At 36.2% G+C, this 26,495-nt stretch overlaps 1 protein-coding gene across 1 annotated transcript in view; it reads left to right on the top strand.

Annotated features, from left to right (window-relative positions):
- LOC142352106 (uncharacterized) overlaps positions 1 to 26,495 on the top strand; it is a 49,132-nt gene that overhangs the window by 21,664 nt on the left and 973 nt on the right. The window contains exons 6-8 of the mRNA XM_075404478.1: positions 10,179 to 10,236; positions 13,877 to 14,167; positions 23,076 to 23,109. Of these exons, the coding sequence (XP_075260593.1) occupies positions 10,179 to 10,236; positions 13,877 to 14,167; positions 23,076 to 23,109 (383 nt within the window). The remainder of the gene's footprint in view (positions 1 to 10,178; positions 10,237 to 13,876; positions 14,168 to 23,075; positions 23,110 to 26,495) is intronic.

Here is a 26,495-nt window from a genome sequence, read left to right as displayed (position 1 = left end):
GCGTTCTTTGGTGAATTCAGGACACTTGTTGTTTCCGGAATTCTTCTGGATCTTTTTCCGATGTTACATTCTCATTTTTCTACGCCGAGAAGACGAAATTGAGCACTTTACTTAACCAACGGTGGCTATTTTACAGCAATTTACTGGGCATGTTTAAGTTTTTGTGACTCCGTATGCTCTTGATGTTTTTTGTGGCGTTCTTTGGTGAATTAAGGACGCTTGAGCTGTTTCCGGAATTGTTCTGGATGTTTTCTCCGATATTACATTCTCATTTTTCTACGAGAAGACGAAATTGAGCAATTTACTTAACCAACGGTGGCTATATTCCTGCAATTTGCTGGGCATGTTTGTTTTTGTCATTCCGTATGCTATTGATGTTTTTTTGTGGCGTTCTTTGGTGAATTCAGGACACTTGTTGTTTCCGGAATTCTTCTGGATCTTTTTCCGATGTTACATTCTCATTTTTCTACGCCGAGAAGACGAAATTGAGCACTTTACTTAACCAACGGTGGCTATTTTACAGCAATTTACTGGGCATGTTTAAGTTTTTGTGACTCCGTATGCTCTTGATGTTTTTTGTGGCGTTCTTTGGTGAATTAAGGACGCTTGAGCTGTTTCCGGAATTGTTCTGGATGTTTTCTCCGATATTACATTCTCATTTTTCTACGAGAAGACGAAATTGAGCAATTTACTTAACCAACGGTGGCTATATTCCTGCAATTTGCTGGGCATGTTTGTTTTTGTCATTCCGTATGCTATTGATGTTTTTTTGTGGCGTTCTTTGGTGAATTCAGGACACTTGTTGTTTCCGGAATTCTTCTGGATCTTTTTCCGATGTTACATTCTCATTTTTCTACGCCGAGAAGACGAAATTGAGCACTTTACTTAACCAACGGTGGCTATTTTACAGCAATTTACTGGGCATGTTTAAGTTTTTGTGACTCCGTATGCTCTTGATGTTTTTTGTGGCGTTCTTTGGTGAATTAAGGACGCTTGAGCTGTTTCCGGAATTGTTCTGGATGTTTTCTCCGATATTACATTCTCATTTTTCTACGAGAAGACGAAATTGAGCAATTTACTTAACCAACGGTGGCTATATTCCTGCAATTTGCTGGGCATGTTTGTTTTTGTCATTCCGTATGCTATTGATGTTTTTTTGTGGCGTTCTTTGGTGAATTCAGGACACTTGTTGTTTCCGGAATTCTTCTGGATCTTTTTCCGATGTTACATTCTCATTTTTCTACGCCGAGAAGACGAAATTGAGCACTTTACTTAACCAACGGTGGCTATTTTACAGCATTTTACTGGGCATGTTTAAGTTTTTGTGATTCCGTATGCTCTTGATGTTTTTTGTGGCGTTCTTTGGTGATTTAAGGACACTTGTTGTTTCCGGAATTCTTCTGGATGTTTTCTCCGATATTACATTCTCATTTTGCTACGCCGAGAAGACGAAATTAAGCACTTTACTTAACCAACGGTGGCTATGTTACAGCAATTTGCTGGGCATGTTTTTGTTTTTGTCATTCCGTATGCTCTTGATAATTTTTTGTGGCGTTCTTTGGTGAATTAAGGACACTTGTTGTTTCCGGATTCCTTCTGGATGTTTTTCCGATATTACATTCTCATTTTTCTACGCCGAGAATACTAAATAGAGGGGTAATTCACTTAACCAACTGTGGCTTTTTCTAGAAATTTGCTGGGCTTGTTTAAGTTTTTGTGACTCCGTATGCTCTGCATGTTTTTTGGTAGCGTTCTTTGGCGAATTAAGGACACTTGAGTTGTTTCCGGAATTCTTCTGGATGTTTTTTCCAATATTACATTCTCATTTTTTTACGTCGAGATCTCGTTAACTTATTTTATTTGCGTGACACCGTTTCTTACTCTAGTCAGACATGCGTTTTCAGTTGAAATTTTGCGACAAATTTTGTTTTCAAAATTTTGTTGACTAATGGTCTAAATGGCCTAAGTGCTCTTCATTTAGGCCATTTAGACTGTTCTATGTTTAATAGCCGCCCTCATCTTCTCAGCCGGCTATTATAGCGCTCCTATTTTTTACAATTCAAAGAATTTGAATTGTATTGGGGCGCTGTCTTTTTTTTTAAGATCCGTTCACACATTTTCATGATTTTTGAAGTCAAATTGGAGTAGTGATTTTGGTCATGCCGAAACAGGAAATGGAACGAAAAAGCGAGTGGTTTTGCGGCGTGAATTTTTTTCGCTCTAATTTTAAAGTAGAGTGAGAAAACGGTATTTGAACAAAAATTCAGTTTTTCGGTAGTGGTTTTTTGTTCACATGCGGCAATTTCACTCTGATTTTTACTGTTTTTTCGATTTTTTGGATCGGATTTTTTTCTAAGTGGTTTTCCCAATCCATTCAAAGCTATTCTAGGCCTAGTTTTTTGTTTGAATTAAATTTTCATTTCTGGCTAGTGGTTTTTTTGTTCACATGCAGCATTTTGACATTGATTTTCTGTTTTTTTTTCTGATTTTTTTCTAAGTTTTTTTAAAAAATAGTTTTCTCAATTCACTCATACTCCATTCTAGGTTTTGTTTTTCTGTTAAGTCAATGAAAATTCTTTGAATTGTACGTCAGGACTTGTCCTGCTATGTTTTTTTACTTCGTCGAATAAAAAAATGTTTCGCTTTACCTCATTTTGCCGCTTTTTCAACATTTTGCGTGATATCTTTTTGACTTCTGTAGGCTTGTTTCTCTCTTCTCTCATTCTGCTCAAAGTGATTTTGAACATCAGTTGCTCAGCAAAGCAATTCAAAATGAACAGAGTCAGTATAAAAAATTGAAGTCAGAAGTAGAAACGGGATAAACCCATAAAGCCCAATTTTAGATGCCCGCTATTTGAACGTCGTTCCTATAAGTCTTAGTTACCATCTCTAATGCTTATTGGTATTGATAGTAGCCCCTGTAGCCTCTCTCTAAGAAACAGAAGTACGTTATGTTCAACTACGAAATGCCATCAAAATAAATCGGACTTAAAAAATGTTTTTGTACAAAAATCTTTTTTCAATATCTTCTATTCGTTCAATCCAAATCATGCTTATTGGAATCAACGGCGGCTATTTTCCGGCAATCTGCCGGGTATGTTTAGTTAATCTACGTTTGTTGTAGTTCTTCTACGTTTGTTGTAGTTTTTAATAACTTTAACTGCTAATCTGTAAAAGTGCTTTGTTTTGTTTCATTTTTCCTTGTCTGTTGCTTCCATTGTTATATTTTTTCCTGGCGGCAAAACCTAACAAGTTATGTTGCTTGCATGTTCAAGCTGCTATGCATGCGTTTTGAGCATGATCTGGTTTTGTTACTTTCACTGACACTGATTATTTACGCTTTTTTTAATGTCATTGTCTTTCCTATCTCAAAATGACCTTTACCACTGAAACTAAGGTTGCTGTAAGAGCTTTAAAGCTAGCTTGTAGTACGTTTGTGCTTGAAACGCTGATAAATGTGGGTCTTTTTGGTTGCAATAAAGAAGGCAATATTAGTTTTTAAATGGAGCTTTGATAGAACTTTTGTGACCTTTTTTTATATCGACTTTGATTTTGAGTTTGTTTTGTGAAAGAAAATTGATCAAATTAAGTTAAATTTTGGTATATTTCCGTACATAATTTGAAGTTTTTTACCTATTGTTTCTGATTCTTTTATTTTAGGAGTATATTCGTTTAATCGTTAATTTAGAGTATTTCTCGATGTTCTTAGATCCCTGAGCACGAATTCGAATAAGATCGCCAGAATAATAAAAAGGCCAGTTTGTAACAATAAATTTTCAGTTTTAAGTGTTTTGTTTTTTGTTAATTTTTTTTTGCTTTTTAATCGTTTTTTTTTTGGTTTGCCGCGTGTTGGATGGGCGCCAATTATTGAGTTGTGGGACGTAATTGAGATCTGTTGAGTAATGAAAATTATTTTCACTCTATTTTGATTTTTTTCCTTGTGTCCTCTTCGTGTATGTATTGTTTTTTGTTCCCCTATCATTAAGCAGTGGTTCCCTGATGAAAAAACTAGTTGTCAGAAGATCTAGTGCGAGTATATGTTTTTCGGTTGAAACTTGTAAAGAGCTAACAGCAACAGGATAAGTATATCCTTCTTATTTAATCTGTTGCTCCGTTATTTAATTAGAATTTATTAGTATAATTAAGTTACTCGTGTTTTGGAGTGTTTGAATCCTTTTTGTAATCATTTTTCAGTTGAGCATTCTTATAACTGCTTATTTCTGAAGTACTAGAAAAAAGTTTTCTCAGAAGTGATTTTGATAACTTTTTTGCTTCTAGTTGAATTTTGTGTCATTGCTCTCAAACGGATTTGTAGCAATTTTTTTAGTCCTGTTGGTCTTCTATGCGATTTTTCGCTTGACCAATTTTTCGTCTGACTCATTTTACTTTCCGTCCTTAACAACGGGATTAACAGGAAGCGCCCAGCAAGCAATAATTTTCATTAGAGGCCCTTAGTCGCCCTTCGTACTCCTTCAAGGGCTTAGCTGGGTGAAGTTTTTGGGAAGGTCGTAATTTAAGGTTAAAAGGTCATTTTTAGGAGTTTCTGAGACCAAAATGTTTCGTATTTTTCGTTTTTTTTTTGGTTTCGTAATTTTCCAAATTGTTTGATGAACCAGTCGGAAAATGAGGCTGGTTAAGGGTGATAAAGGTCCTTTGCAACATACAAGTACTTTTTGGACCGTTTTAAGAGCTATATGTTTTGTTAATTCAAACAAAAACGCAAATGTATACCAATTTTTTGAAAATTTTTGACCTTTTCTGAGTTTTTCACCCTAGCTGTCAAGGAACATCTTTTAAGGTTTAATAGTTGTTTACTGCAAATTTTTAGTGCTAATAGAATGATTTTCAACATTTTAGCATCAAGAACTTAAGCATTTTTTTGAAAAAAAAGCTTGCTTTTTTTCAATACTTTTGACATTTTTTGTCATTGTTCAAGTTTTTTCAGCCTCAAGGTCTAGAAACGCTCCTTATTATTTTAATAATTTTTTACTGAACTAGGATAATTGACCTGGAAAATTGGCCATGGAATAGTTTTCATTTTTTTAATATCACAAATTTTAGCAGTTTTTTGATAAAACATGCTATTTTTTTCGAGTTTTCTATTTGAAAATTTTTGCCATTTCTTAAGTTTCTCCAGCCTCAGGAGCCAAGGAACCACCACTGTAGTTTGATAATAGGTTACTGCGTAGTTTCTAGATATAATGGAATGTTTTTCTTAATTTGAATATGAATATTAACCTCTTTTTTGACAATACTTCAATTTTTTTCAGTTTTTTAAATTTATTGCCATTCAGGTTTTTTTTCACTCTGAGGGACCGAAAACCTCCTTTAGGGTTTGCTATTAAGCTACTGGAAAAATATTTTGGCCTTTGAATAATTTTCATTCTTTTTTTATCACAAATTTTATCAATTTTTGAAAACTTGCATTTTGTCAATTTTTTTGTCATTTTTTAGGTTTCTCCAGCATCAAGTGCCATTGAAACTCCTCTATTGCTTGATAGTAGGTTACTGCATAGTTTCTGGATGTATTCTGTGGGCGAGGGACCTCCTCTAATGTTCGATAATAAGCTGCTGCATATTTAACGGATTGGTTATCAATATTTTAAGGACTCGAGTTTAAGCAATTTTTTGATAATTTTTTAAATTTTCGGAAATTTTTGTATGTTCCAAGTTAATGGTTTTTTGAGTCAATGAAAATGTTGAAAATGGCTTGAAATAAGGATATTAGATAATCTCTTGAGACACTGAAATGTTTCCGAGGGTAATAATTTCACGATTTTTGGCAAGAGTTTGAAGTTTTCGATTGTTTTTTTTTAATTTTTTTTTGAATTTTTTGTCCTTTCCTGAGTTTAATGATCATTACTGGCCAACGAGACTTTTTAGGGCTTACAGATGGGTTACATCAAAGAACTCCAGAGACAAAAAATTTGTTTTGAACATGTTTTTACTGCGAAATCTGGAAACTTTAAATTTTGCTTTCGGTTTTTTTTCTGTGATTTAATTACTAACAAGGCTAGAAAACTAGAAGTTGCAGAGTCGAATTTCATCATGGAAAGTTCCTATTCCTAGCTCCCCCCTCTCGGATCGGATTTCTTTACTTCTCCTTCTTGTTCACGTTTTATGTCTCTCGCACTCTATCTCTCTCTCTCTCTCTCTCTCTCTCTCTCTCTCTCTCTCCTTCCTGAACTCTTTTGTTAATGCCGCACATCAGCTGCTATATGGCTTGATGTCATTATCTTTTACCGTCCTTAAAATTGAATTATTATAGAAATGTTTCAGCATAAATGATTTAACTAGCACATGTTATGAAATCATTGCTGTCAAACGACATTTGGAGCAATTATATTAATCCTGTTGGTTTTGGAGACTTATACTTATGGTATGAAGGGCCGTTCTTAGAAATTGATCCCCCGCTGCGCTCACCTCAGGCCCCTTCAATTTGGCTTAAGCTAGCCCCACTAAACCGTTGCTAGCTGCTGACGGAGCCAACTGCTCGCCGGTCGTTTGAGAGCGATTCGCCCAACGTTAGTCGGTTATATTTGCATTTTGGCCTGAGCTCAATCTGTTCATCATCAAGACCTTTCTTTTCAGGGTTTCAGTAACTTGTCTTGCAATATTTTTTTGTTTTACTGTTGATTTTATTTTTCAATTATTGTTTGTTTCTTTTGTTAATTTTTATATTTGAATTTTTTATGTTCGATAGGATCAATCGAATCATACGATCAATGAGGAAATTGTGATGTCAAATTCTACATTTTGTGCAAATTTGTATTTGTGTATGTTAGGCTTTCTTTTCGCTTAAACAGCTCTCTTTGAGTAATTATTTGCCGGATTTTTGGATGTGATTTGTATTAAGTTCGGGGTTTTAAGAGGAGTATTATTAGATGGTCATTTTTTTTTTGAAATATCTATCTGTCAGTGTTTTTTGTTTGTCAATATATCTGTGTTTTTTTGTTGGGCAATATTTCATGACCGTGAAAGATTTATTAGTGCTGAAATTTTGAGCTGTTTTTAGAACTCTTCCGGTTATGCTTTTTGCCTCTCCAAATCTCGTTCTTTTCCGTTTTACATCTCTTTCACGCTTCAAACCTCAAAAGAGACATTTGTCATTTTTTCATGTCGATCATTAATTTTTTGCTCTTTTTATCTGCGTATTGTCATTGCATAAAGTAAGCGGCAACGAATTTTAAACTCTATTTGTTAAAAAAATCTAGATTACGTTCCTCACTCCCTAAATGACTTTTCAAACTTATAATTTAAAGTTCACATCTCATTAAAAGTTCACATCTCATTTTATATCACACCTCATTCAGTATCTTTCGCTATCTTTATTTATCTGCTTGTAAGTCTTTTGTTGGTTATGTTCGCGAGATAGCTATTTTATCTATTTTATTGTGTTTTTAAATTTACTTTTTTCTGCTTTAAGTCCACAAAACTATTGTAGATGTTTCTGGCTTTTTTTTGCTATAGTCTGACCAACTGAATGGTTTAAGTTGAGCAATGAAACGCATTCCGTGCTTCTGCTGGAATTTTTAAAGGATTTGACTAAGCAGAGCAGCTTAGAGTATTGCAAGATTGGGGAATTTTTGCTTAAAAATTCCCTTAAATTTAATAAAGGTGTAAATAAATTCAACGGTCTGATCAAAAAGTAGATTACTCGGGGAGTTTTCTTCTTTAGCCTAGTTTGCTTGCCTCGTTTGTAAGCCCCTTTTTCCAGCCTCTTCGGGGCCATTGAAACTCCTCTATTGTTTGATAGTAGGTTACTGCATAGTTTCTGGATGTAATATGTGTGCAAGAGACCTCCTCTAATGTTCAATAATAAGCTGCTGCATATTTTCTAGAGTTAACGGATTGGTTATCAATATTTTAAGGACTCGAGTTTAAGCAATTTTTTGATTTTTTCAAATTTTTGGAAAATTATTGGCATGTTCCAAATTAATGGTTTTTTGAGTCAATGAAAATGTTTATGGCTTGAAATAAGGATATTAGATAATCCCTTGAGACACTGAAATGGTAATATATTCACGATTTTTGGCAAGAATTTGAAGTTTTCGATTGTTTTTTTTTAAAATTTTTTTGAATTTTTTGTCCTTTCCTGAGTTTAATGATCATTACTGGCCAACGAGACTTTTTAGGGCTTGCAGATGGGTTACATCACAGAACTCCAGAGACGAAAAATTTGTTTTGAACATGTTTTTACTGCGAAATCTGGAAACTTTAAATTTTGCTTTCGGTTTTTTTTCTGTGTGATTTAATTACTAACAAGGCTAGAAAACTAGAAGTTGCATAGTCGAATTTCATCATGGAAAGTATTCCTATTCCTAGCTCTCTCTCTCTCTCTCTCTAACTCTCCTCCTCTCGGATCGGACTTCTTTACTTCTCCTTCTTGTTCACGTTTTAGGTCTCTCGCACATCAGCTGCTATATGGCATGATGTCATTATCTTTTACCGTCCTTAAAATTGAATTATAGTAGAAATGTTTCATCATAAATGATTTAACTAGAATATTTTATGAAATCATTGCTGTCAAACGACGTTTGGAGCAATTATGTTAATCCTGTTGGTTTTGGAGACTTATGGTATGGAGGGCCGTTCTTAGAAATTGATCCCCCGCTGCGCTCACATCAGGCTCCTTCCATTTGGCTTAAGCTAGCCCCACTAAACCGTTGCTAGCTGCTGACAGAGCCAACTGCTCGCCGGTCGTTTGAGAGCGATTCGCCCAACGTTAGTCGGTTATATTTGCATTTTGGCCTGAGCTCAATCTGTTCATCATCTAGAACTTTCTTTTCAAGGTTTCAGTAACTTGTCTTGCAACATTTTTTTTTTACTGTTGATTTTATTTTATTCAATTATTGTTTGTTTCTTTTGTATTAATTTTTTTATTTGAATTTTTTATGTTCGATAGGATCAATGGAAGTATTGTACATTTTTTTTGCGTCGTCAATCGGTTGTCTTTGGAGGAATAGTTTTCTGAGGAAATTGTGATGTCAAATTCTACATTTTGTGCAAATTTGTATTTGTGTATGTTAGGCTTTCTTTTCGCTTAAACAGCTCTCTTTGAGTAATTATTTGCCGGATTTTTGGATGTGATTTGTATTAAGTTCGGGGTTTTAAGAGGAGTATTATTAGATGGTCATTTTTTTTTTGAAATATCTATCTGTCAGTGTTTTTTGTTTGTCAATATATCTGTGTTTTTTTGTTGGGCAATATTTCATGACCGTGAAAGATTTATTAGTGCTGAAATTTTGAGCTGTTTTTAGAACTCTTCCGGTTATGCTTTTTGCCTCTCCAAATCTCGTTCTTTTCCGTTTTACATCTCTTTCACGCTTCAAACCTCAAAAGAGACATTTGTCATTTTTTCATGTCGATCATTAATTTTTTGCTCTTTTTATCTGCGTATTGTCATTGCATAAAGTAAGCGGCAACGAATTTTAAACTCTATTTGTTAAAAAAATCTAGATTACGTTCCTCACTCCCTAAATGACTTTTCAAACTTATAATTTAAAGTTCACATCTCATTAAAAGTTCACATCTCATTTTATATCACACCTCATTCAGTATCTTTCGCTATCTTTATTTATCTGCTTGTAAGTCTTTTGTTGGTTATGTTCGCGAAATAGCTATTTTTTCTATTTTATTGTGTTTTTAAATTTACTTTTTTCTGCTTTAAGTCCACAAAACTATTGTAGATGTTTCCGGGGATTTTTTTTGCTATAGTCTGACCACCTGAATGGTTTAAGTTGAGCAATTGAACGCATTCCGTGCTTCTGCTGGATTTTTTAAAGGATTTGACTAAGCAGAGCAGCTTAGAGTATTGCAAGATTGGGGAATTTTTGCTTAAAAATTCCCTTAAATTTAGTAAAGGTGTAAATAAATTCAACGGTCTGATCAAAAAGTAGATTACTCGGAGAGTTTTCTTCTTAAGCCTAGTTTGCTTGCCTCGTTTTACAGGCCTTTTAAGCCCCCTTTTCCAGCCTATTCGGGGTCGAATTTTCTTTCACTGTAGGTTATGGCAATACTCTAAAGTTGTGTTTCTCAAGAACCGACTTTTACACCTCTTATCTAGAAATGCATAAATGCCAATACACCAAAGTATGTCTTGATTGCAGTAATTAAGGAGTGTTTGTTTGGCTCAACTCATTGGGTCCGAGTCGTCATTGAAGTTTTTTTTATTTCAGCCCGAATCTTTGAACGTGAACAGAAACTCCGAGGACACCTATAACGCCCTTCTAGAAGGTAAAAAATATTCAGGGTTTCATTTTGCACTTCTTAGATTTGATTATTCTTCAGTCTTATCAATCCTGTCTAGTGAACTAGGTACAATCAAAAACTAATCGATTGTTGAAAAGGTTTCGGGAAAAAAACCCACGGAAAATACTCCGCCTAATTTTAGATAGGAAATAAACCTCCACTTGACTTTTAACGAGCTGCGCGTTTGGCCATGTCTTAGCGGCCCTTGGAACTCGATATGAAAATATTTCAACCGAACAAATTATCACGACCTAGATTAAAATTAAAAATGTGGGTTTATTACCGTGGGAGTTTATTTCCTAGACCCATTTCAAAAAGGTGTTTGGGTATTGCACAGTAGATGTTGGGATGGTGGTTGTGGTGGTGGTCGTGGAAAAACCCGGATCTCAAAAGACGATGACATCCGAAACAAAAAAGGATAGAGGAACGGAACTCGGATTGGATCATGAAGGGAAAAATCGTTGATGATTAAAGGATGTCGGCGGTGAACTATCGAGGTCAGATTCTATGGAAAGCTGTGGAAATGATCCTACAACCAGCTACCATGTAAGCTAAAAAGATAAAGGCTAAAGATAACACGACACACAACAAGCATATGGAAATTGCGACCTACAGCACCAGAACACAGAGCCAACATCATTGCAAACACAACATGACAAGACATGTTATCAACTTCAGATTTCAAGAGAACTTGAAAGCGCAAATACACTTGAGAAAATGAAGCAATTAATCTGACATTCTGCAGCAAACACGACAGAATTCATTAGCACTCAATATGTATGCTATCAAGTTAAAAGTTATATACCAGAGTTATGACTTTAGTCAGCGTCATGACTTTGAATCACGAATAAAGAACGCACAACTGAAAAGAAATGGCAAGATGAACAGCAGACCACCACAGCCACACGAGGTTTTATTTTTTCATGCAAAAAGGGATAATAATGAATATGAATACCTTACTAAGTTTTTGGGGACAAAATGGGAGATATTTAATAGAGGCAGTCTTAATAAAATCGCAAAACTACGAAAGGGTTCAGTTTTCATTGCATATCCAAAGATTGTCAGCAGTTTCTTCAAGAAAGGAATGAGGGGTACTGGAATGGCGTTTGCAGTGAAGCAGCGTTTTGAAGTGACAATTGCAGAAGCAGAATGTTTTTTTTTTCTTGTACGTTATACCAGAAATTATCGGAAGTTAGGAAAGAAATTGGCGCAGATCTTAGAAACTTGTATGAAAATCTCTAACTCCAAAAACTGTTTTAACTGAACGTTATTGACAACTCAAAGTGTGATGAAGCTTTAAAACTGATTTGGAATCAAAACATCATTGTTCTCTAAGTGGATTTAGATATTTTGGTATGAAAATGTATTAAAAGTACGTGTTTTATAGATAAGATTTGGTAGTTATGGTTACTTCTGCTTCGAATAAGAGGATAAAGATTGCATTGTACCTGAAGATTAAGGTGAACTAAAAGAATTTCCAAGTACCGTACATCTAAAACTGGACTTAGTGTGTTTATCTCGTTTCATTTCGAGTTCGTTTTGCGACATTGAGCCTTTATTTTTTTTATTACTTTGCTGAGCAGCTACTGTTTAAACTAAGATTGTGCGAAATGGGTAATGAGAAAAATTAAGCTAGTCAAGTGAAGTCTTAAAAACTTACGCAAAATGTTGATAAGGCGGCAAAATTAAAGCAAAAGAAATTTTTATTTGGTAAAGAAAATTAACAATACCCTTATTTTCACGGAATCGTTGAAAAGCTAGACCCAGAAAGGTTACAAATTCATTTCATAAAACTGTCTAGAAAAGCACCTGAGTAAAGAATCTAACTCAAACAGTAAAAGCAGGAGTGGAACTGTCGCATGTGAATTAAAAACCCATTATCGAGAAAGGGATTTTTTTCAAACGCAGTTTACTCTGCTTTAACTAGCGCCGCAGCGGCAATCTTTTTCGCACCGCTTGCTGCTTTAGCTTGATCAAAATCACCACCCATTTTGACTTCAAAAATCATTGAAGCTTGTCAACAGATCTTGTCTGTCAAAAAGATAGCGCCCCAATACAATTCAAGTTTAAATTGTTAAAAAATTGTAGCGCAAATATAGCCGGCTGGAAAAATAATCGTCATCAAAAACGAGATAAACAGGTAGCGCCCAGCGGGCATTAAGTGCTCCTCTCAGAGCCTTGCAGCTCACTAGTCGTCAAGTATGCGATTCAAACAATCTGTTTTGGAGACTTGTACTTATGGTGCGAAGGGCGGTTCTTAGAGATTGACTTCACGCACTGTTGCCCCCCCCCGCCACTGTTGCCACCCCATCAGCCCCTCGGTGCACTCCCCCCGCGCTCACTTACGCCCGTTCAATTAAGCTAAAGCTAGCTCTTATAAACCGTGCCTGGCTACTGACGAAGCCAACCGGTCGCCGGTTGTTTGAGAGCAGTTAGCCGACGTTAGTAGGTTATGTTTAAATATCTTCGTCGTAAAATTCTGTTCATTAGGTTTTGCTGTTGTTAATTATTGTTCTTGTTGAAATCACATGATTACAGACAGCTGAACATATATTCTTAATTGCTCTCGAACCAAGTTGGAAGGAATTATTGTAAATGTGTCTTAATGCTAAATTTTTGCTTGTCCGTTTTAACTTTTTGTTTAAAGATATTCTTTGCTTTCAAGTGACTTTTTCACGCTTGACTTCTTAATTGTTGCGCGATTTCAATTGCTCAAATTGCGAATTTAACTGCGTTGAAAACAGCAGAGCGTTTTTACTTGCGCACATAAAAATTTCGTTTCATCCGTTTGTGCCCCCAAGCTTAGTGGATGCATATTATTTGCACCCCCAGACGCACGTGCTATATTTTTACATAATAATTTGCTATGTAATGACACGTGCTCTGTAACTTGGGGTGCATAACGTACTAGGTGGTGATGAAAACGGAAAAGATCCAAAAAATTTTACGCTTCACCCCTTTAAATTATTTTCCCCCCGTAGTTTGAGAGCATTTCATATGACGTTAGTCTGTTTATTTTTTGTTTTAAAGGAGATTGTGCGCAAATTTTACTTGAGTTTTTTTCAGCCATTTGAAAGTCAGTTGTTTTTTGAATGGTGAATTTGGACAAAACAGTGGTAAAATAGAAAAACGTGGATCTTTTCCAGAAGATGGATTACGAAAGTCAACTTTCAACCGATTACAGAGTTAATAATAATCCAGAAGGAAGTAATTCTATAAAGAAGAATGGAGCAATAGCAATCAACTACAATACATTACTCTCTGCATCATAATATAAACTTGTATCTTTCAGATTACCGTCATTGAAAAGACTTCTTTTTAATACTGTATAATTGTATATAAATTTGGGTTTTCCCATTATATTTCCCCCCAAGCTTAGCGATCATATAACCTATAGCCCTTTCCTATGGGTTATAATTTTGTTGGGGGGGGGGGTAGTCGATCTTATTATGATGGCTAGTCGATCTTATTTGGACAAATCGTTACCACTGCAAAAGGCGTATTTATTCATAATGAGATTCAATTAACGAAGCTCAGGAGCATCCGATGTGAGCTAAATTTCATAACGAGGTGGGCTCGGAGTTTATGGAACGTCTAAAAAATATCTAAACCCACCTGGTTTCAGCTGGAGGAGATGCTGCGATGTCTCGAGGACCCCCTCGAGTGGTTGACCCTGGACTCCTGCCTCCCCCGGGAGGAAACAACCCTGCTGCACCTGAAAACTTCTACCACCCACAGAGAGGATCTGCTGGGGCACCATCTGCTCCCGGTGGACATCAAGGTATGCCTGGTTCGAGGAGGGGTGGGAGTCTGTATGGTAGTAGTTCCTCGGCACCCGGTGGGTCCTCGACCGCTGGGTACTACAGGCCCTCTGGGGGGTACTACGAGGAAGGAAGAGGCAATGGTGCTTATAGAGGTGAGTCGTTGAGTTCTCAGTATTCTCTATAGGCTAGCTACTGTGCACTTTTGCGATACCTAATCACAATATTTACCTCACCCCATTATGGTATTTTGTTGGACTCCTACCCCCATTAAGCCCACAAGATGACGTTTGGAACGTTAACGCACCCCCTTTTCCCTCACTGTATTTCCGTCGAATTACCAACCATAAAAAGGGGCAATAATAGTAGGGCATACTTACCTTTTTAAAAGTGGAAGGCGTCACTGTTAGAAGTAACGGATATATGTAATTTATTGACGATATAACGAGCATAATCACGATCCTTTTTGGCTAGCAAGATATGTGCCCATTGTTTTTTTCTAGTTCACGTTCGTCATTTGACAAATAATTTGTTTTGCAGGTTTCTCGGGTAGTTATTAACGTAGTTCATGTGCATGATCACAAACGAAGTACTAACACAGTTCCATGTCTGTTGTTGTCTATGTTGGTCAAACTATCAGTCTTGGTTCCCCATTAAGCGTCCCCTCCCACGAATTTACACCCCACTACTCTGTTTTAGTTTGTCTCAAACTGTTTCCTTAACTACCCCCCCCCCACCCTCTCCCAGGCTCTGCTCCACCCCTGGTAGATTATGGACCTCCTTATTGATTACGATTACTTGAACACTATGTATTAATTACGCTCTGCAAGCCATTGATATTCTGCGCCCCCACTTCGTGTTTTCGTGTTTTTTGTTGTATAGCAAATGCAATTAAATAGCACATGCGCCCGGAAAGTGAAGGTCATATGCCCAGTAAGCTTGGGGGGGGGGGGTGGGGGGGTGGGCAGAAAAGATCAAAGCCATTATGGATCTTTTCCGTTTGTGCCCCCCCCCCCCCCCCCCAGCTTAGTGGGCGCATATTATTTGCAACCCCAGACGCACGTGCCATATTTTCACTATGATGATTTACTATGTAATGGCACGTGCTCTGTAACTGGGGGCGCATAACGTACTGGGGGGGGGGGGCACAAACGGAAAAGATCCGCCATTATTAATAAGTACAATATTTTGTTCACACATGGAAATGGAAGCGGCAATTTTCTTCACAGGGAGAAGGAAACGGTTGTTTTTTGATAATTTTGCTGGATCTATTCTGTCACTCCCATTGTTTTTTATGACCCCCAGTTACAAATTATATGTTGTTATATAGCACGTTACTATGTAAAAAAATAGCACGTGCGCCTGGGGGTCATAAAAGATTTATGCTCGCTAAGCTGGGGGGGGGGGGGGGGGGGGGGGGGGCGAAACAGAATAGATGCATTTTTTAATGATCAACAGGTAGGATTGGTTGGATTGGGATGGTTAATGGGAAAGAGAACCCAATTAGTGTTTCTTGTTCTTGAAGTTAAAGTGAATGCTAACAAAAGTAGTGCCGAAGTTGGTTATTTTCAGTATCAATTTTGACACTCAATGTATTTATTCATGGAAGGAGTTGCAATGCCAGAAGTTACAATGAGACAATGCATGTTTTGAAGTGGTTGCGTGACTCTGTGGAAGTTACTACTGAGAAATTGTGGGAAATATCTTGAGCCTATCTGCGGTTTTTGATTTTCGCCAGAAGTTCTGAGTGACTTTAGAGTCACGTAACCTGCTGTAAAAAAAGTGCGCATATTTTGGATTTTGAAATTTTCACTCTGGTACCACGCGGTCGGAGTAATGTAATTCGGATTCGGATATTTTCCGTTACCGCCCACCAGTACGTCACCCCCCCCCCCCCCCCGCCAAAAAAAATAAAGCATTGCATACTAAATCATTGTGATAATCTAGTAATCTAGCACGAGTGATTGGGGTTGCAACTAGTAATCACCGACGAATACGGTGCTCAAATGGATCCTGTAATTCAACGAGATCATGCAGCAAGGAAAATAACCGGCTGGTCATTGTTAAATTCGAGCAAAAGGAATTGAGATCTTGTGTTCCTATATGAATAAACGGGGTGATGGGGGGGGGGGGGGCTATAATAATGCAGCCAAGCTGGTTGCTTTGCCTAGGAGTTTAAATTCTGTATACCACTACCATACGTAGGTATTGCTGTTTGGATTTGGTACAAAAATTATTGGTGCTATGATAGATTTCTCAATCGTTCTCAACGCTTTTAATGATAATAACGGGTTGCAAAAGGACAGTAATTTGTTGACCTTATGAGATACAGTTACCTCTAAGGCGTCCCAACCACTAAGATGGGGGGGGCACGAACGGAAAAGATTCCGCAACTTTTTGGTGCAAAGATATTGTGCTAAGCTTTCCTACAAATAAGTAATGGGCTGCTTTCTTAATTCTTCAAGCAACAAGATGTATGCTGTTTAACAGTTCTAATTTTGTTTTTCTGAAAAAAAGCTGAAATTGTGTCTATTCCTTTTGAAATGAATTGAGGCCAGGTCCTTCTAGATAATTGGCAAACAGCTCGTCTGCTTCCACCAAGACAAGGCTGTTGATAAATAGCTCTGAAACAAAAATAGTGAAAATTATTTGGCTCCTGTTGGTTTTTAATGCAATTTTTGCCTGATCCATTGTTTGTCTGATCATTGACCTTTTTTTTCTCAATAATCGATGTAAACTGGTGAATCACGTGAGCAATAAATCCCTGTTTAATTGCTCTCAAACGAAGTTTATAGCAATTATATTAGTCCTGTCGGTCTTTTTTGCGATTTTTCGCTTGACGCTTTTGGTCTGACGCTTTTGACTTTTCGTCCTCAAAAACAGGATAAACAGGTAGCGCCCAGCGGGCATTAAGTGCTCTTAGAGCCTTTCAGCTGTTTCAGCTCAAACTGTGGAGACCTATACTTATGGTGTGAAGGGCGGTTCTTAGAGGTCGAAGACAACCCAACTGTTGACCCCCCCCCACTGCGATGTTGCCCCCCCCACTGTTGACATCATCACCCCCTCCCCATCAGCCCCCGGTGCCCCCCCTTTGGCTAGCTACTGACGAACAACCGCTTGCTAAAAACGCAAATTTATACTATTTTGCTATTTTTTTCAAGCTTTTTGAAATTTTTCATTATTTTTAGATTTTTATCAGCCCTAGCTGTCAAAGAACCTCCTCTAGGGTTTAATAATAGGTTACTGCATGGTTTCTAGTGGTAATGGAATGGTGTCAACATTTTAACATCACGAATTTTAGCTATTTTTTGACAAAACGTTCAATTTTTTGTCAAATTTTCTGACATTTTTCTTTTGGTCTTTACAAACCCAGGGGCCAGAAAAAATCCTAAGGGTTTTGACAATAAGTTACTGACAATTTTTTTCTGGCAATGGATTAGTTCTTCAGCCTTTTAATGTCACAAATTTTAGCATTTTTTTATAAAACTTGCTTCAAGTTTTTTAAGCATTTTTGTCGTTTTTTAGAATTTTTCAGCCTCAAGAGCCACGGAATCTTCTCTAGGGTTTGAAAATAGGTTAGTGTATAATTTATAGATCAAATTGAATGTCTTGCTAGATTTTAACATCACGAATTTTGGCATATTTTTGACAATTTTTGTCATTTGTTCAATTTTTTTTGACATTTATAGTCATTATTCAGGTTTATTGAGCCTCAAGGAAACCTCTGTTGGTGTCTAATAACAAGTAACTGGAAAGTGTTTGGCCGTGAATTATTTTCAACTTTTTAATATCACAAGTTTTAGCAATTTTTTTTGTAAAGTTTGCCTTTTTTTTAAGTTTTTTGAATTTTTTTGTCCTTTTTTAGGTTTCTCTAGCCTCAAGGGCCACGGAACCTCCTCTAGGGTTTCATAATATGTTAATGCGTAGTATATAGATATAATGGAATAATCTTCCAGATTTTAATATCACGAATTTATTTAATTTTTTTGAAATATTTGCATTTTTTCATGTTTTTGAGTTTTTTCCGGCACCAGAAGCCCTGGGACATCCTCCAGGGTTTGATAATAAGCTGCCGCATAGTTTATAGAGTTAATAGGATGGTGATTAACTTTTTTCATGACTCCAGTTTTAGTAGTTTTTGAAAATTTTTATTCCAAGTGTATGGATCTTTATGAGCCTGTGAAACTATTTCAGGCTTGAAACAGGGATACCGGATAGTCACTTGAGATAATGAAATTGTTCCTAAGATATTGACGTCTTGAATTTTAGCAAGACTTTGTAAAAGTTTGCAATTTTTCAAATTTTCAATTTTGTCTTTTTCTGAGTTTAACGACCATTACTTGCCGACGAAACTTTTCAAATCTCGATTCGGGTTACTTGACAGAACATTCGAGACAAAAAAAGGTTTTAAGCTTATTTTTTTATTGAGAAGTTCCAAAATTTTTAAATAATTTTGCCTTTTTCATTTGCTATATGATTTATTTATTAACGAGGCTAGAAAACGAATTTGCAGAGTCGAATCCAATCTTGGAAGATATTCCTGTCTCTTTTTTCTCTCTCTGTCGGGAAGGGTTCCTTTCATTCTCTTTCTCGATCACGTTTTATCTCTTGCTCGCTCTTTTTGTTGATGCCGAGCTTCAGCCGCTGTTATGTGGCCTAAATGATCTCAGGGTCTTTTTAGGAAATCATTGTTAATTGCTCTTAAAAGCAATTTGTAGCAAATATATTAATCCTGTTTGTCTCTTTTGTGCAATTTTTTGCTTGGCCATTTTTTCGTCTGACCCATTTGACTTTCGTCTTCAGAAACGGGATAAAGAGGTAGCGCCCTGAGGTCACTAAATCGTGGGTAGCTGCTGACGAAACCAACCGCTCGCCGGTCGTTTGAGAGCAATTCGCCCGACGTTAGTCGGTTATGTTTGAAGCTCTCAGAGATAGATTTTTTAAAGCTTTAAGTGTAAGTTTACCAAAGCTGCCGAGGAACCTTGATTGTATAAAGGACGGCGTTGGAAGTTTCAATTGTTATCATCAACTCCTATTTCATTCCCATTGAACTTTCAGGCTATCCTTTAGTGTACGCGAGCCCTTGGCCAAATGCAACCCGTTGCCAGTCATGTAGTTGCAATTCGCTGTGCGTTAGTTGAATGTGTTGTTAATAGCCGCCTCAGCTTCTCAACCGGCTATTATAGCACTCCTAATTTTTTTTAAAATTCAAAGAATTTGAATTGTATTGGGGCGCTGTCTTTTTACGACTCGAAGAGGAGTATTGGAGAAGTCCTTTTTAAATCAATTTTATTGGAGCGAATTTTGAAGCGGAAATGAGACACGTGAAAAAATTTAGAGTAATTTTGTTGCTGAAAAAAAAGTTAAGAGTGGAGCGAAAGGAGAAATTTTTTTGTTCATATCGCTGTTTTTTAGAGAGCGAGAAATTGAGGTGTGAAAAAAATTCTGTAAGCGAGCGAAGTTTTTTGTTCACGAGCGGCATTTTGAAGCAATTTTTTTTTCATTTTTTTGATTAAGAGGTGTGGTTATGATTTTGTTTTAATTTCAGGCTGGTTTTGGTAGTGGTTTGAAGGTTTCTGGTAATTCATATAAATTTTATGCTACTTCGGAGGTATTTCATATATTTTGTTGATTTTCGGGCTAATTTTGCTGTTTTTGATGATTGTTCTGTTTTACTGGCTCAAATTTTAGATAACAATTGGTTACAGTATTGTGGTTATGAATCATGGCGAAAATTGAAACTATTTTAAAATTTTTTGCAGATTTTCGTTTTTTCGGTTTTTTTAGAGAAGTTACTTAGCCTATTATGACTTGCCTATTGTTTTGCAGGCATCTGGATACCCTATTGGTTTTCTTTGGATTTATATGCTTTTGTAATATTAACAAATCTATTAACTTTTTCCGGTTTTTTTAAAATTCATGTAAGTGGTTTTAGTAAGTACTGGTTGTTTTTTAAAGTAATTTTGGCACAGATAGTTATTTGGGGATCTTTATAACAAAAATTCGATCAGATTTTTTAAATCATATTTTAACAGATTTGATTTCATTGTTTTTACTTTTTTGTTTTATAGTTTTGTTTCAAGATAATCATAAATTAGTGGAGGTACGTTTTCTCTGATGAGTGGTTGGATGGCGTTGAAATTCATTTCACGTCGAGTCTAATTTTAAATTTGAGTGAGAAAACGGTGTTTGAACAAAAATTCGCGTTCTCGCTAGAGGTTTTTTATTCACATGCGGCAATTTGACTTTATTTTTTTTACTTTTTTCCGATTTTTTGGATGGGATTTTTTCTAAATCGTTTTTGCGTTCGTTCAATTTATAGTTCATTATAGGCGTAGTTTTTTATTTGAACCAAAGTTCTCTTTCTTGCTAGTGGTTTTTTGTTCATGTGCAGCATTTTGACATTGATTATCTGACCTGATTTTTTAAATAGTTTTTCTGGTGGTACGTTCTAGGTCTAGTTTTTGTTTAGTCATTGAAAATTTTTTGAATTTTACGTTGGGACTTGTCCTGCTATATTTTTCGTCGAATAAAATTTTTTCGCTTTACCTTAGTTCACAGCTTGTTCAACATTTTGCGTGAAGTCTTTTGACTTCTCTAGGCTATTTTCACTCTTCTCTCATTATGCTAAGTGTTTTTAGACAGCAGTTGCTCAGCAAAGCAATTCAAAATGAACAGAGTCAGTATCAAAAAATGAAATCAGAAATAGAAACGGGATGAACCAATAAAGCCCAATTTAGTTGCCAATTACTCGAACTTTGTTCTTAGTTTCCATCTGTAATGCTTATTGGTATTGATACTAGCCCATGTGTGGTCTCATTACGAAACAGGAGTACGTTCAGCTCTTAGATGACATCAAAATATTTTGCACTTTAAAATTGTTTGTACAAAAATCATTTTTTCACTAGTTTTTTTCTTTCAATCCCAATCTTGGTTATACGAATCAACAGCGGCTATTTTCCGGCAATCTGCCGGGTATTTTTTAAAATTGCTTTCGAACGAAGTTCGAAGCAATTTTTGTAAATGTGTGCTTCGTTTTTATCCAATTTTTTTTAACTTGTCCGTTTTACTTTTAGAGCGGCTTTCGCGCCCTTAACTTTGCGCGTTTTACTCGATCTAAATTTCTTTCTCATTCAAAGTTTTATGAAGCTGAAATCAAATGGTGACAGTTTTCTACAACAAGTCGGATGAAAACTGCCGAAGGTAGTGTCATTTTTCACTTTGTCTTAATAGTGATCTCCCTTTGTTAATCCCCCCTAAGTGAAGCAGGCTGCAATAGATCCGGGCTCACACTAATATTTCGAGAAAAATTCATCCGTCATCAGTCGGTTATGTTGGAATCACATTGAGTTCCATTCATTATATTGGTGCATGGCTTTGAGTTTGATTATTATGGCTGCGAATCTGTAAGCTGAACGGAGCTATATTACGGTGGTGCTCTTGGTTTCTTTTGTTTCGTCGTCTGACGCTCTTTTTTGTTTTATATTTGTTCACTTAGCAAAGCTGAAGTCAAATTTTCTGAATGACTTCTTCCTCTCACTAACAGCATTTGCGCGCGTGACGTCATTTCTCACTCTCTCTAGAAAAAGTTTTTAAGGCATTTGCGTGATTAGATTTTGATCATACGTGACTTACTTCACTCAATAAAATGACTTTTGCACTTTAAAACTTAAGTTTAAATTGAATTAGTTTAAATTCAAAGGAACTCATGTGTTTAATAAAGGTCCCGAATTAAAAGGCTTCTGCGCAATAAATTTTAACAAGCTTTATTTATTTATCCCTGAATGTTTTGTTGCCTAGCTTTTTGAGCGGTGTCGATTTTTTTTCAATTTAGATCTGTTTCCATATCTATTATACGGCACGCAATTCTATTCTTTCGCAGCTATTCCGGCAATATGCCGGGTATGTTTTTACCTTAACGTTTTGCGAAGATTGTTCCGGGAATAACTTTGGAGTGTCTGACGCGAGAATTTCGTTTGTGTGCAGGGCCGACGTAGTGTAAAATTTCTGTTCTAAGTTCTTCGAGACTCAAGAAGGTAAAATTCGTCTCGTTATTACCCCCATTTTTTGAAGTACAGATTAGAGACGTTTGCAAAATTATATCTGTTGAAAATTGTTTTTTTTCGTACACAATTTTTTGAAGCTTCAAGTAAGTGCCGCTTTTTTCAAACTGGTTTTTAAATACGAGTAGATGATCGAAAAACTGAAGTGATATTAGTCCACAATTGCCTAGAATAAATATGAAACGTTGATTCATATAAGATAGCTTACTATGCGTTACTTTTGTTAGCTTCGTATTAATGTTATTTTAGCTGTTGATATTTTGGTGAACTATTGAAGTTGAAAAAAGTGCTGCCACCGATTTGTCTTTTCTTTCAAAACTTGTGGCTCCTCTAACTTCATTGGTTACTAAAAATTAATAGCTTTTCATCCCTTTCTTAAATTTTGATTATTGGTGTATCTTAGACAAAGCTATAATTTATTCTGCCCCCCCCCCCCCCCTATCTTTTTGGGCATGTAAACTTTAACCCCCTCCCGGTGGACGTGCCATTTTTTACATATAGGAGCGTAATGCACGACAACTCATACTCATGATTATTTAACTGGAGGTGGAGTTAAAGTTGGTATGCCCACTAAGAGGGTGGGTGGGGGGGGGGGGGGGTTAATAGAGCTGAAAGATCCTAGCATTCAGTCTTTGGTTGCAAGTTCAGAAATTATTTCCAAAATTAAGAGGGGAATAATTTCTGCTAAAGATCCATCAGTTTTTGCTTTGAACTGAGTCAATTACTTTGTGAATTTCAGTGTATCTTTTCTGAAATACCCAAGTTCTGAAACTTTTTTTCTCTAAAATTAAGTTGTCCAGAGCAACATTAAAATTAGATTGTGGCTATTTTGTTACTGAATTAACTTTTTCAATGAATTCATGAAAAACAGGTGACTTGTGCCGTGTCTGTTATGTTTGTTGAGTATTTGTTGGTTTGTTTGTTATTTGTTGCGTAGAAACTGGTAGATATTGTTATATAACTTGGAAAGATAAAAAATAGAGCATGCTCTTTGTTTCAGGTCGCCAAGCTGCTGGACCCGTGCGCCCTAACGAGTAAGTTCATTTTTTAACCATACAAGAATTGTTTTTCATGTTGATTTATCAACGGTGCTCAATTTATAGGTCAATTTTTGTGGTGTGGTTGAGTTTTAAGTTAACAAAATTTATTTGCATTGAGTGCCGTTGCATGAGCGTATATAAAATGGTTAATTCGTGCTCGAACGTTTTGCAAATGAAACTGTTCAAGACCAACCAAAAACAAAAAAAGCAACAGAAAAGACCTTCTGGTATGGTCTTCATAAGGTAGTGTATTTGTCAGTTTCAGTAAGAGTTGAGCACCAATGTCCTGGAATAAAAATTCTGATTACCGTAAAGTTATTAGCATAGTAAAGTATTAAGTTTGCTCTTTGATTGTGAGGTCATGAAAAAAATATTAAAAATACTGCAGGAAATTTTAATTGTTCACACAAAACTCGTGTACCTCCACAAACACATGCATAAACGCATGCGCCACTCATAAATTAATTTATTCGTTAGTTTGTCGTAAATTTAAGTTTAATAGGTCGCGATGTCTAAACCAAACATAACAGAATAAACGTCGAAAGAATTGCCCTCGAACGACTAGTGGGAGCTCTAATCAATTGCAGCCTGTTTCAGTCCGGGGGGAGGGAGGGGAAGCCTAAATGGGACTAAGAAGTTCAATAGTGGGCTTCAAATAACCACATTAGAGGGTAGCATATACCACTATTAAAATTTAAAGTAAAAAATGGCACCAGTTTCATTTGACTTTTAGTATTAAATTGCCGCCAATTGAATTCAGCTGCTTGAAATTGTGATTGAGAGAGAATTTTAGATCACGCGAAACGCAAAAAGACAAGGGCGTAAAAGTCGCTCGAAAAGTCAAAATTGTCAAGCGAAAATTTTGCATTAAGAAAACATAGCCGGTAGAATACCGGAAACGACTCGAATCGTCGTGCAAAATAATCTCTACCCTAACTTGGGCAAAATCAGAATATCGAAAAAAAACACTAGAAATAACGAAAATAGTAGACCAATATAACATAAAAAGCGTTTTTAAAAAAATTTTTTCAGTGGGTGTGGATAGGTGGTGGGGGGGGGGGGGTGGTAGGTGGGGGCAGGGGCAGGTAGGTGGTGGTGGGGTGGGGGTAGGTACGTTGTGGGGGGGGTAGGTAGATAGGTATGTAGGGGGTGGGTAGGTAGGTACGAGGGGGGTAGGTAGGTACGAGGGGGGGGGGGGGGGGGGTTAGGTACGTGGGGGGTAGTTTTTTTTGGGGGGGGGGGTTAGCTAGTTAAATGTTAAATGGGATCAATTTTTCTCAAATTGACCTCTTCACCTTGAATTACAGACTGTTACCAGTTGCTATACATTTTAAACTAAGCTATTGTTAAAATCCAATGTTCGAAAGCAGAAGTCAACAATCAAAAACGGAGGTAAAAGCTCGAATAGAAAGAAGTCAAAATTCAAGTCATGAACAAACTTGCTTTCAGCTAAAAAAAAAGAACCTGTAGAATATCAATACTCCTCTTCGAGTCGTATAAAAACCCACGTATCATAGTTCATCTTCAAAATTGGAGTTGCGGCAAGATTTGGGGTAAAAAAAACAATAGACCTCTTAAAATTACCTGTTCAAATTGCGACTGTCACTAGCAGCTTCAGATTTTCAGCGTTGTGTTATATAGCTTTTATTTCGAGAAATATATGCTCAAATATTTTGTTCAGCCAATTTTGGCCGATCAAAATATTTGACGGAAAAAGTCATGGGTGGTATCATTAGAAAGAGAATATTTAATTTAAAAGGATTTTTTTGGATAGCGGCTTCTGCGAAGAGTTTTCACGGTTTAATAATTTTGTGAACTGGCATTTCACCATAGGTTTGCTTTTAACGTATTTTTTGGATATTTCAAATGTTTTGCGCAATTATGTAAATTTTAGCAACAGTCAAAGGGATTAGATTTTTTAGGAGTCATCTTTTTTGGAGCGCTTTCCTTATTATAGGACTTCGTAACGTCAATGAGAGTTTAATTAAAGCACTGATTTTTGTAGAGCTAGAATAGTTAAGGGAATGAAAGAATTAGAAGTTTCAAAGCTTAAAATGTTTTCAAACTGCTTTTAAAGTGAAGGATTTGAATTTTGAGACGATTGTTTTTTTCACTCGTGTGGAAATTTGACTGCTGTTTTCTGCATATTTGAACTTTGATACCTTCGTTCTTGTGGTGCTTAGATTTTATAATATTTCTATGGCTTTGACGTTTTGATTTTTTTTATTTTGGTATACCTCCATTGTTGATTTGTTGTTGTCCTGACACTTAGTTTCAATAAAGAAAGTTCCCATCGATGGTTTAAAAGGGATAACTGGACTAATGTAATGTTCTCTTCCAACAGCTTGATTGTTTATGTTTTTGACATTAGAGTCTCGTAAAAATGTCGGTGAGTTTTTGAGCTGTGCCTGTATTTTTCAATAGCTGTCGAACGAAGTTCGAAGCAGTTGTCGTTAGATTTCACTGCTGGACGGATTTTTCAAGCTTGATTCTTTTTTTTGTGTGATCTAATTGCTCTTTTTCAGAAACTTAAGTCTGTCGCTAAAACCAAAGCGACTGTGCGATTATTAAGTTTTCTGATAGCTGAGTGCGAAATTCATTCTAGCGTACAGGAGATAGCGGGTGTTAAATTCTCCGGTGGTCGTTCGAGAGCAATTCCGACATTGGTCCGTTTTTTTAAATGTCGTCTGATCACTAAGTTTGACAAATAAGAGGACAACTAGGATCTCTAGAGAGGCATAGTGGAATTTTTAAAGCGTATTTAGTCAATAATTCATTGTTTTTATGGCTACGACACTGCGTTTTCGTAAATTTTAATTTGATTTTTCAGTTTTGATTTCTTGTTTTTGTTCTTTCTTTGAATCTCATTGGTAACAGGTAAGGCTTTTGTGGTATGGTTTTTGTAGCTTCGACACTTTGTAATATTTTGTCTGTTTTTGATGGTGGTAATTTTACTATATGACTACGTCTCATCAGTGACAGGAATTGTCACAGAATTTTTATTGAACGTTTGTTTTGTTTGAGGTCAATAGTTTATGCTTTTTATGACTTTGAAATGGGTCTGCGTAAATATTAATAAGTTTTTGAATTTCGCTCTTTTATCGTTTTTCTTTGACTGCAGTCTCATTATGCTATAGTTGTATAACGATCTCATTAATGGCATCTCTAATGTGCTTTCCATAGAAAGATGTAGCTGTGTTTGTTGAGTTTTATTTAAATGATTTGTTTTTGATAATAGCTTTTTTTAAAAAAAAAAACAGGTGTCATCAGTTTTCTAAAGCAGTCTGAGGGGCTTAATTTTTGAATCGTAGCTGAAATTACTGACTACTACACAATTTATTTGCCTTTTCTGTCACTTTGATGCTAACGGTAGTAAAGGA

Source organism: Convolutriloba macropyga, chromosome 13, assembly GCF_964194025.1.
Source record: "Convolutriloba macropyga chromosome 13, txConMacr16.3, whole genome shotgun sequence".
Classification (NCBI taxonomy): domain Eukaryota; kingdom Metazoa; phylum Xenacoelomorpha; order Acoela; family Convolutidae; genus Convolutriloba; species Convolutriloba macropyga.
The sequence above is the reverse complement of the archived record's forward strand: the minus strand, read 5'-3'. Positions and strand labels throughout refer to the sequence as shown.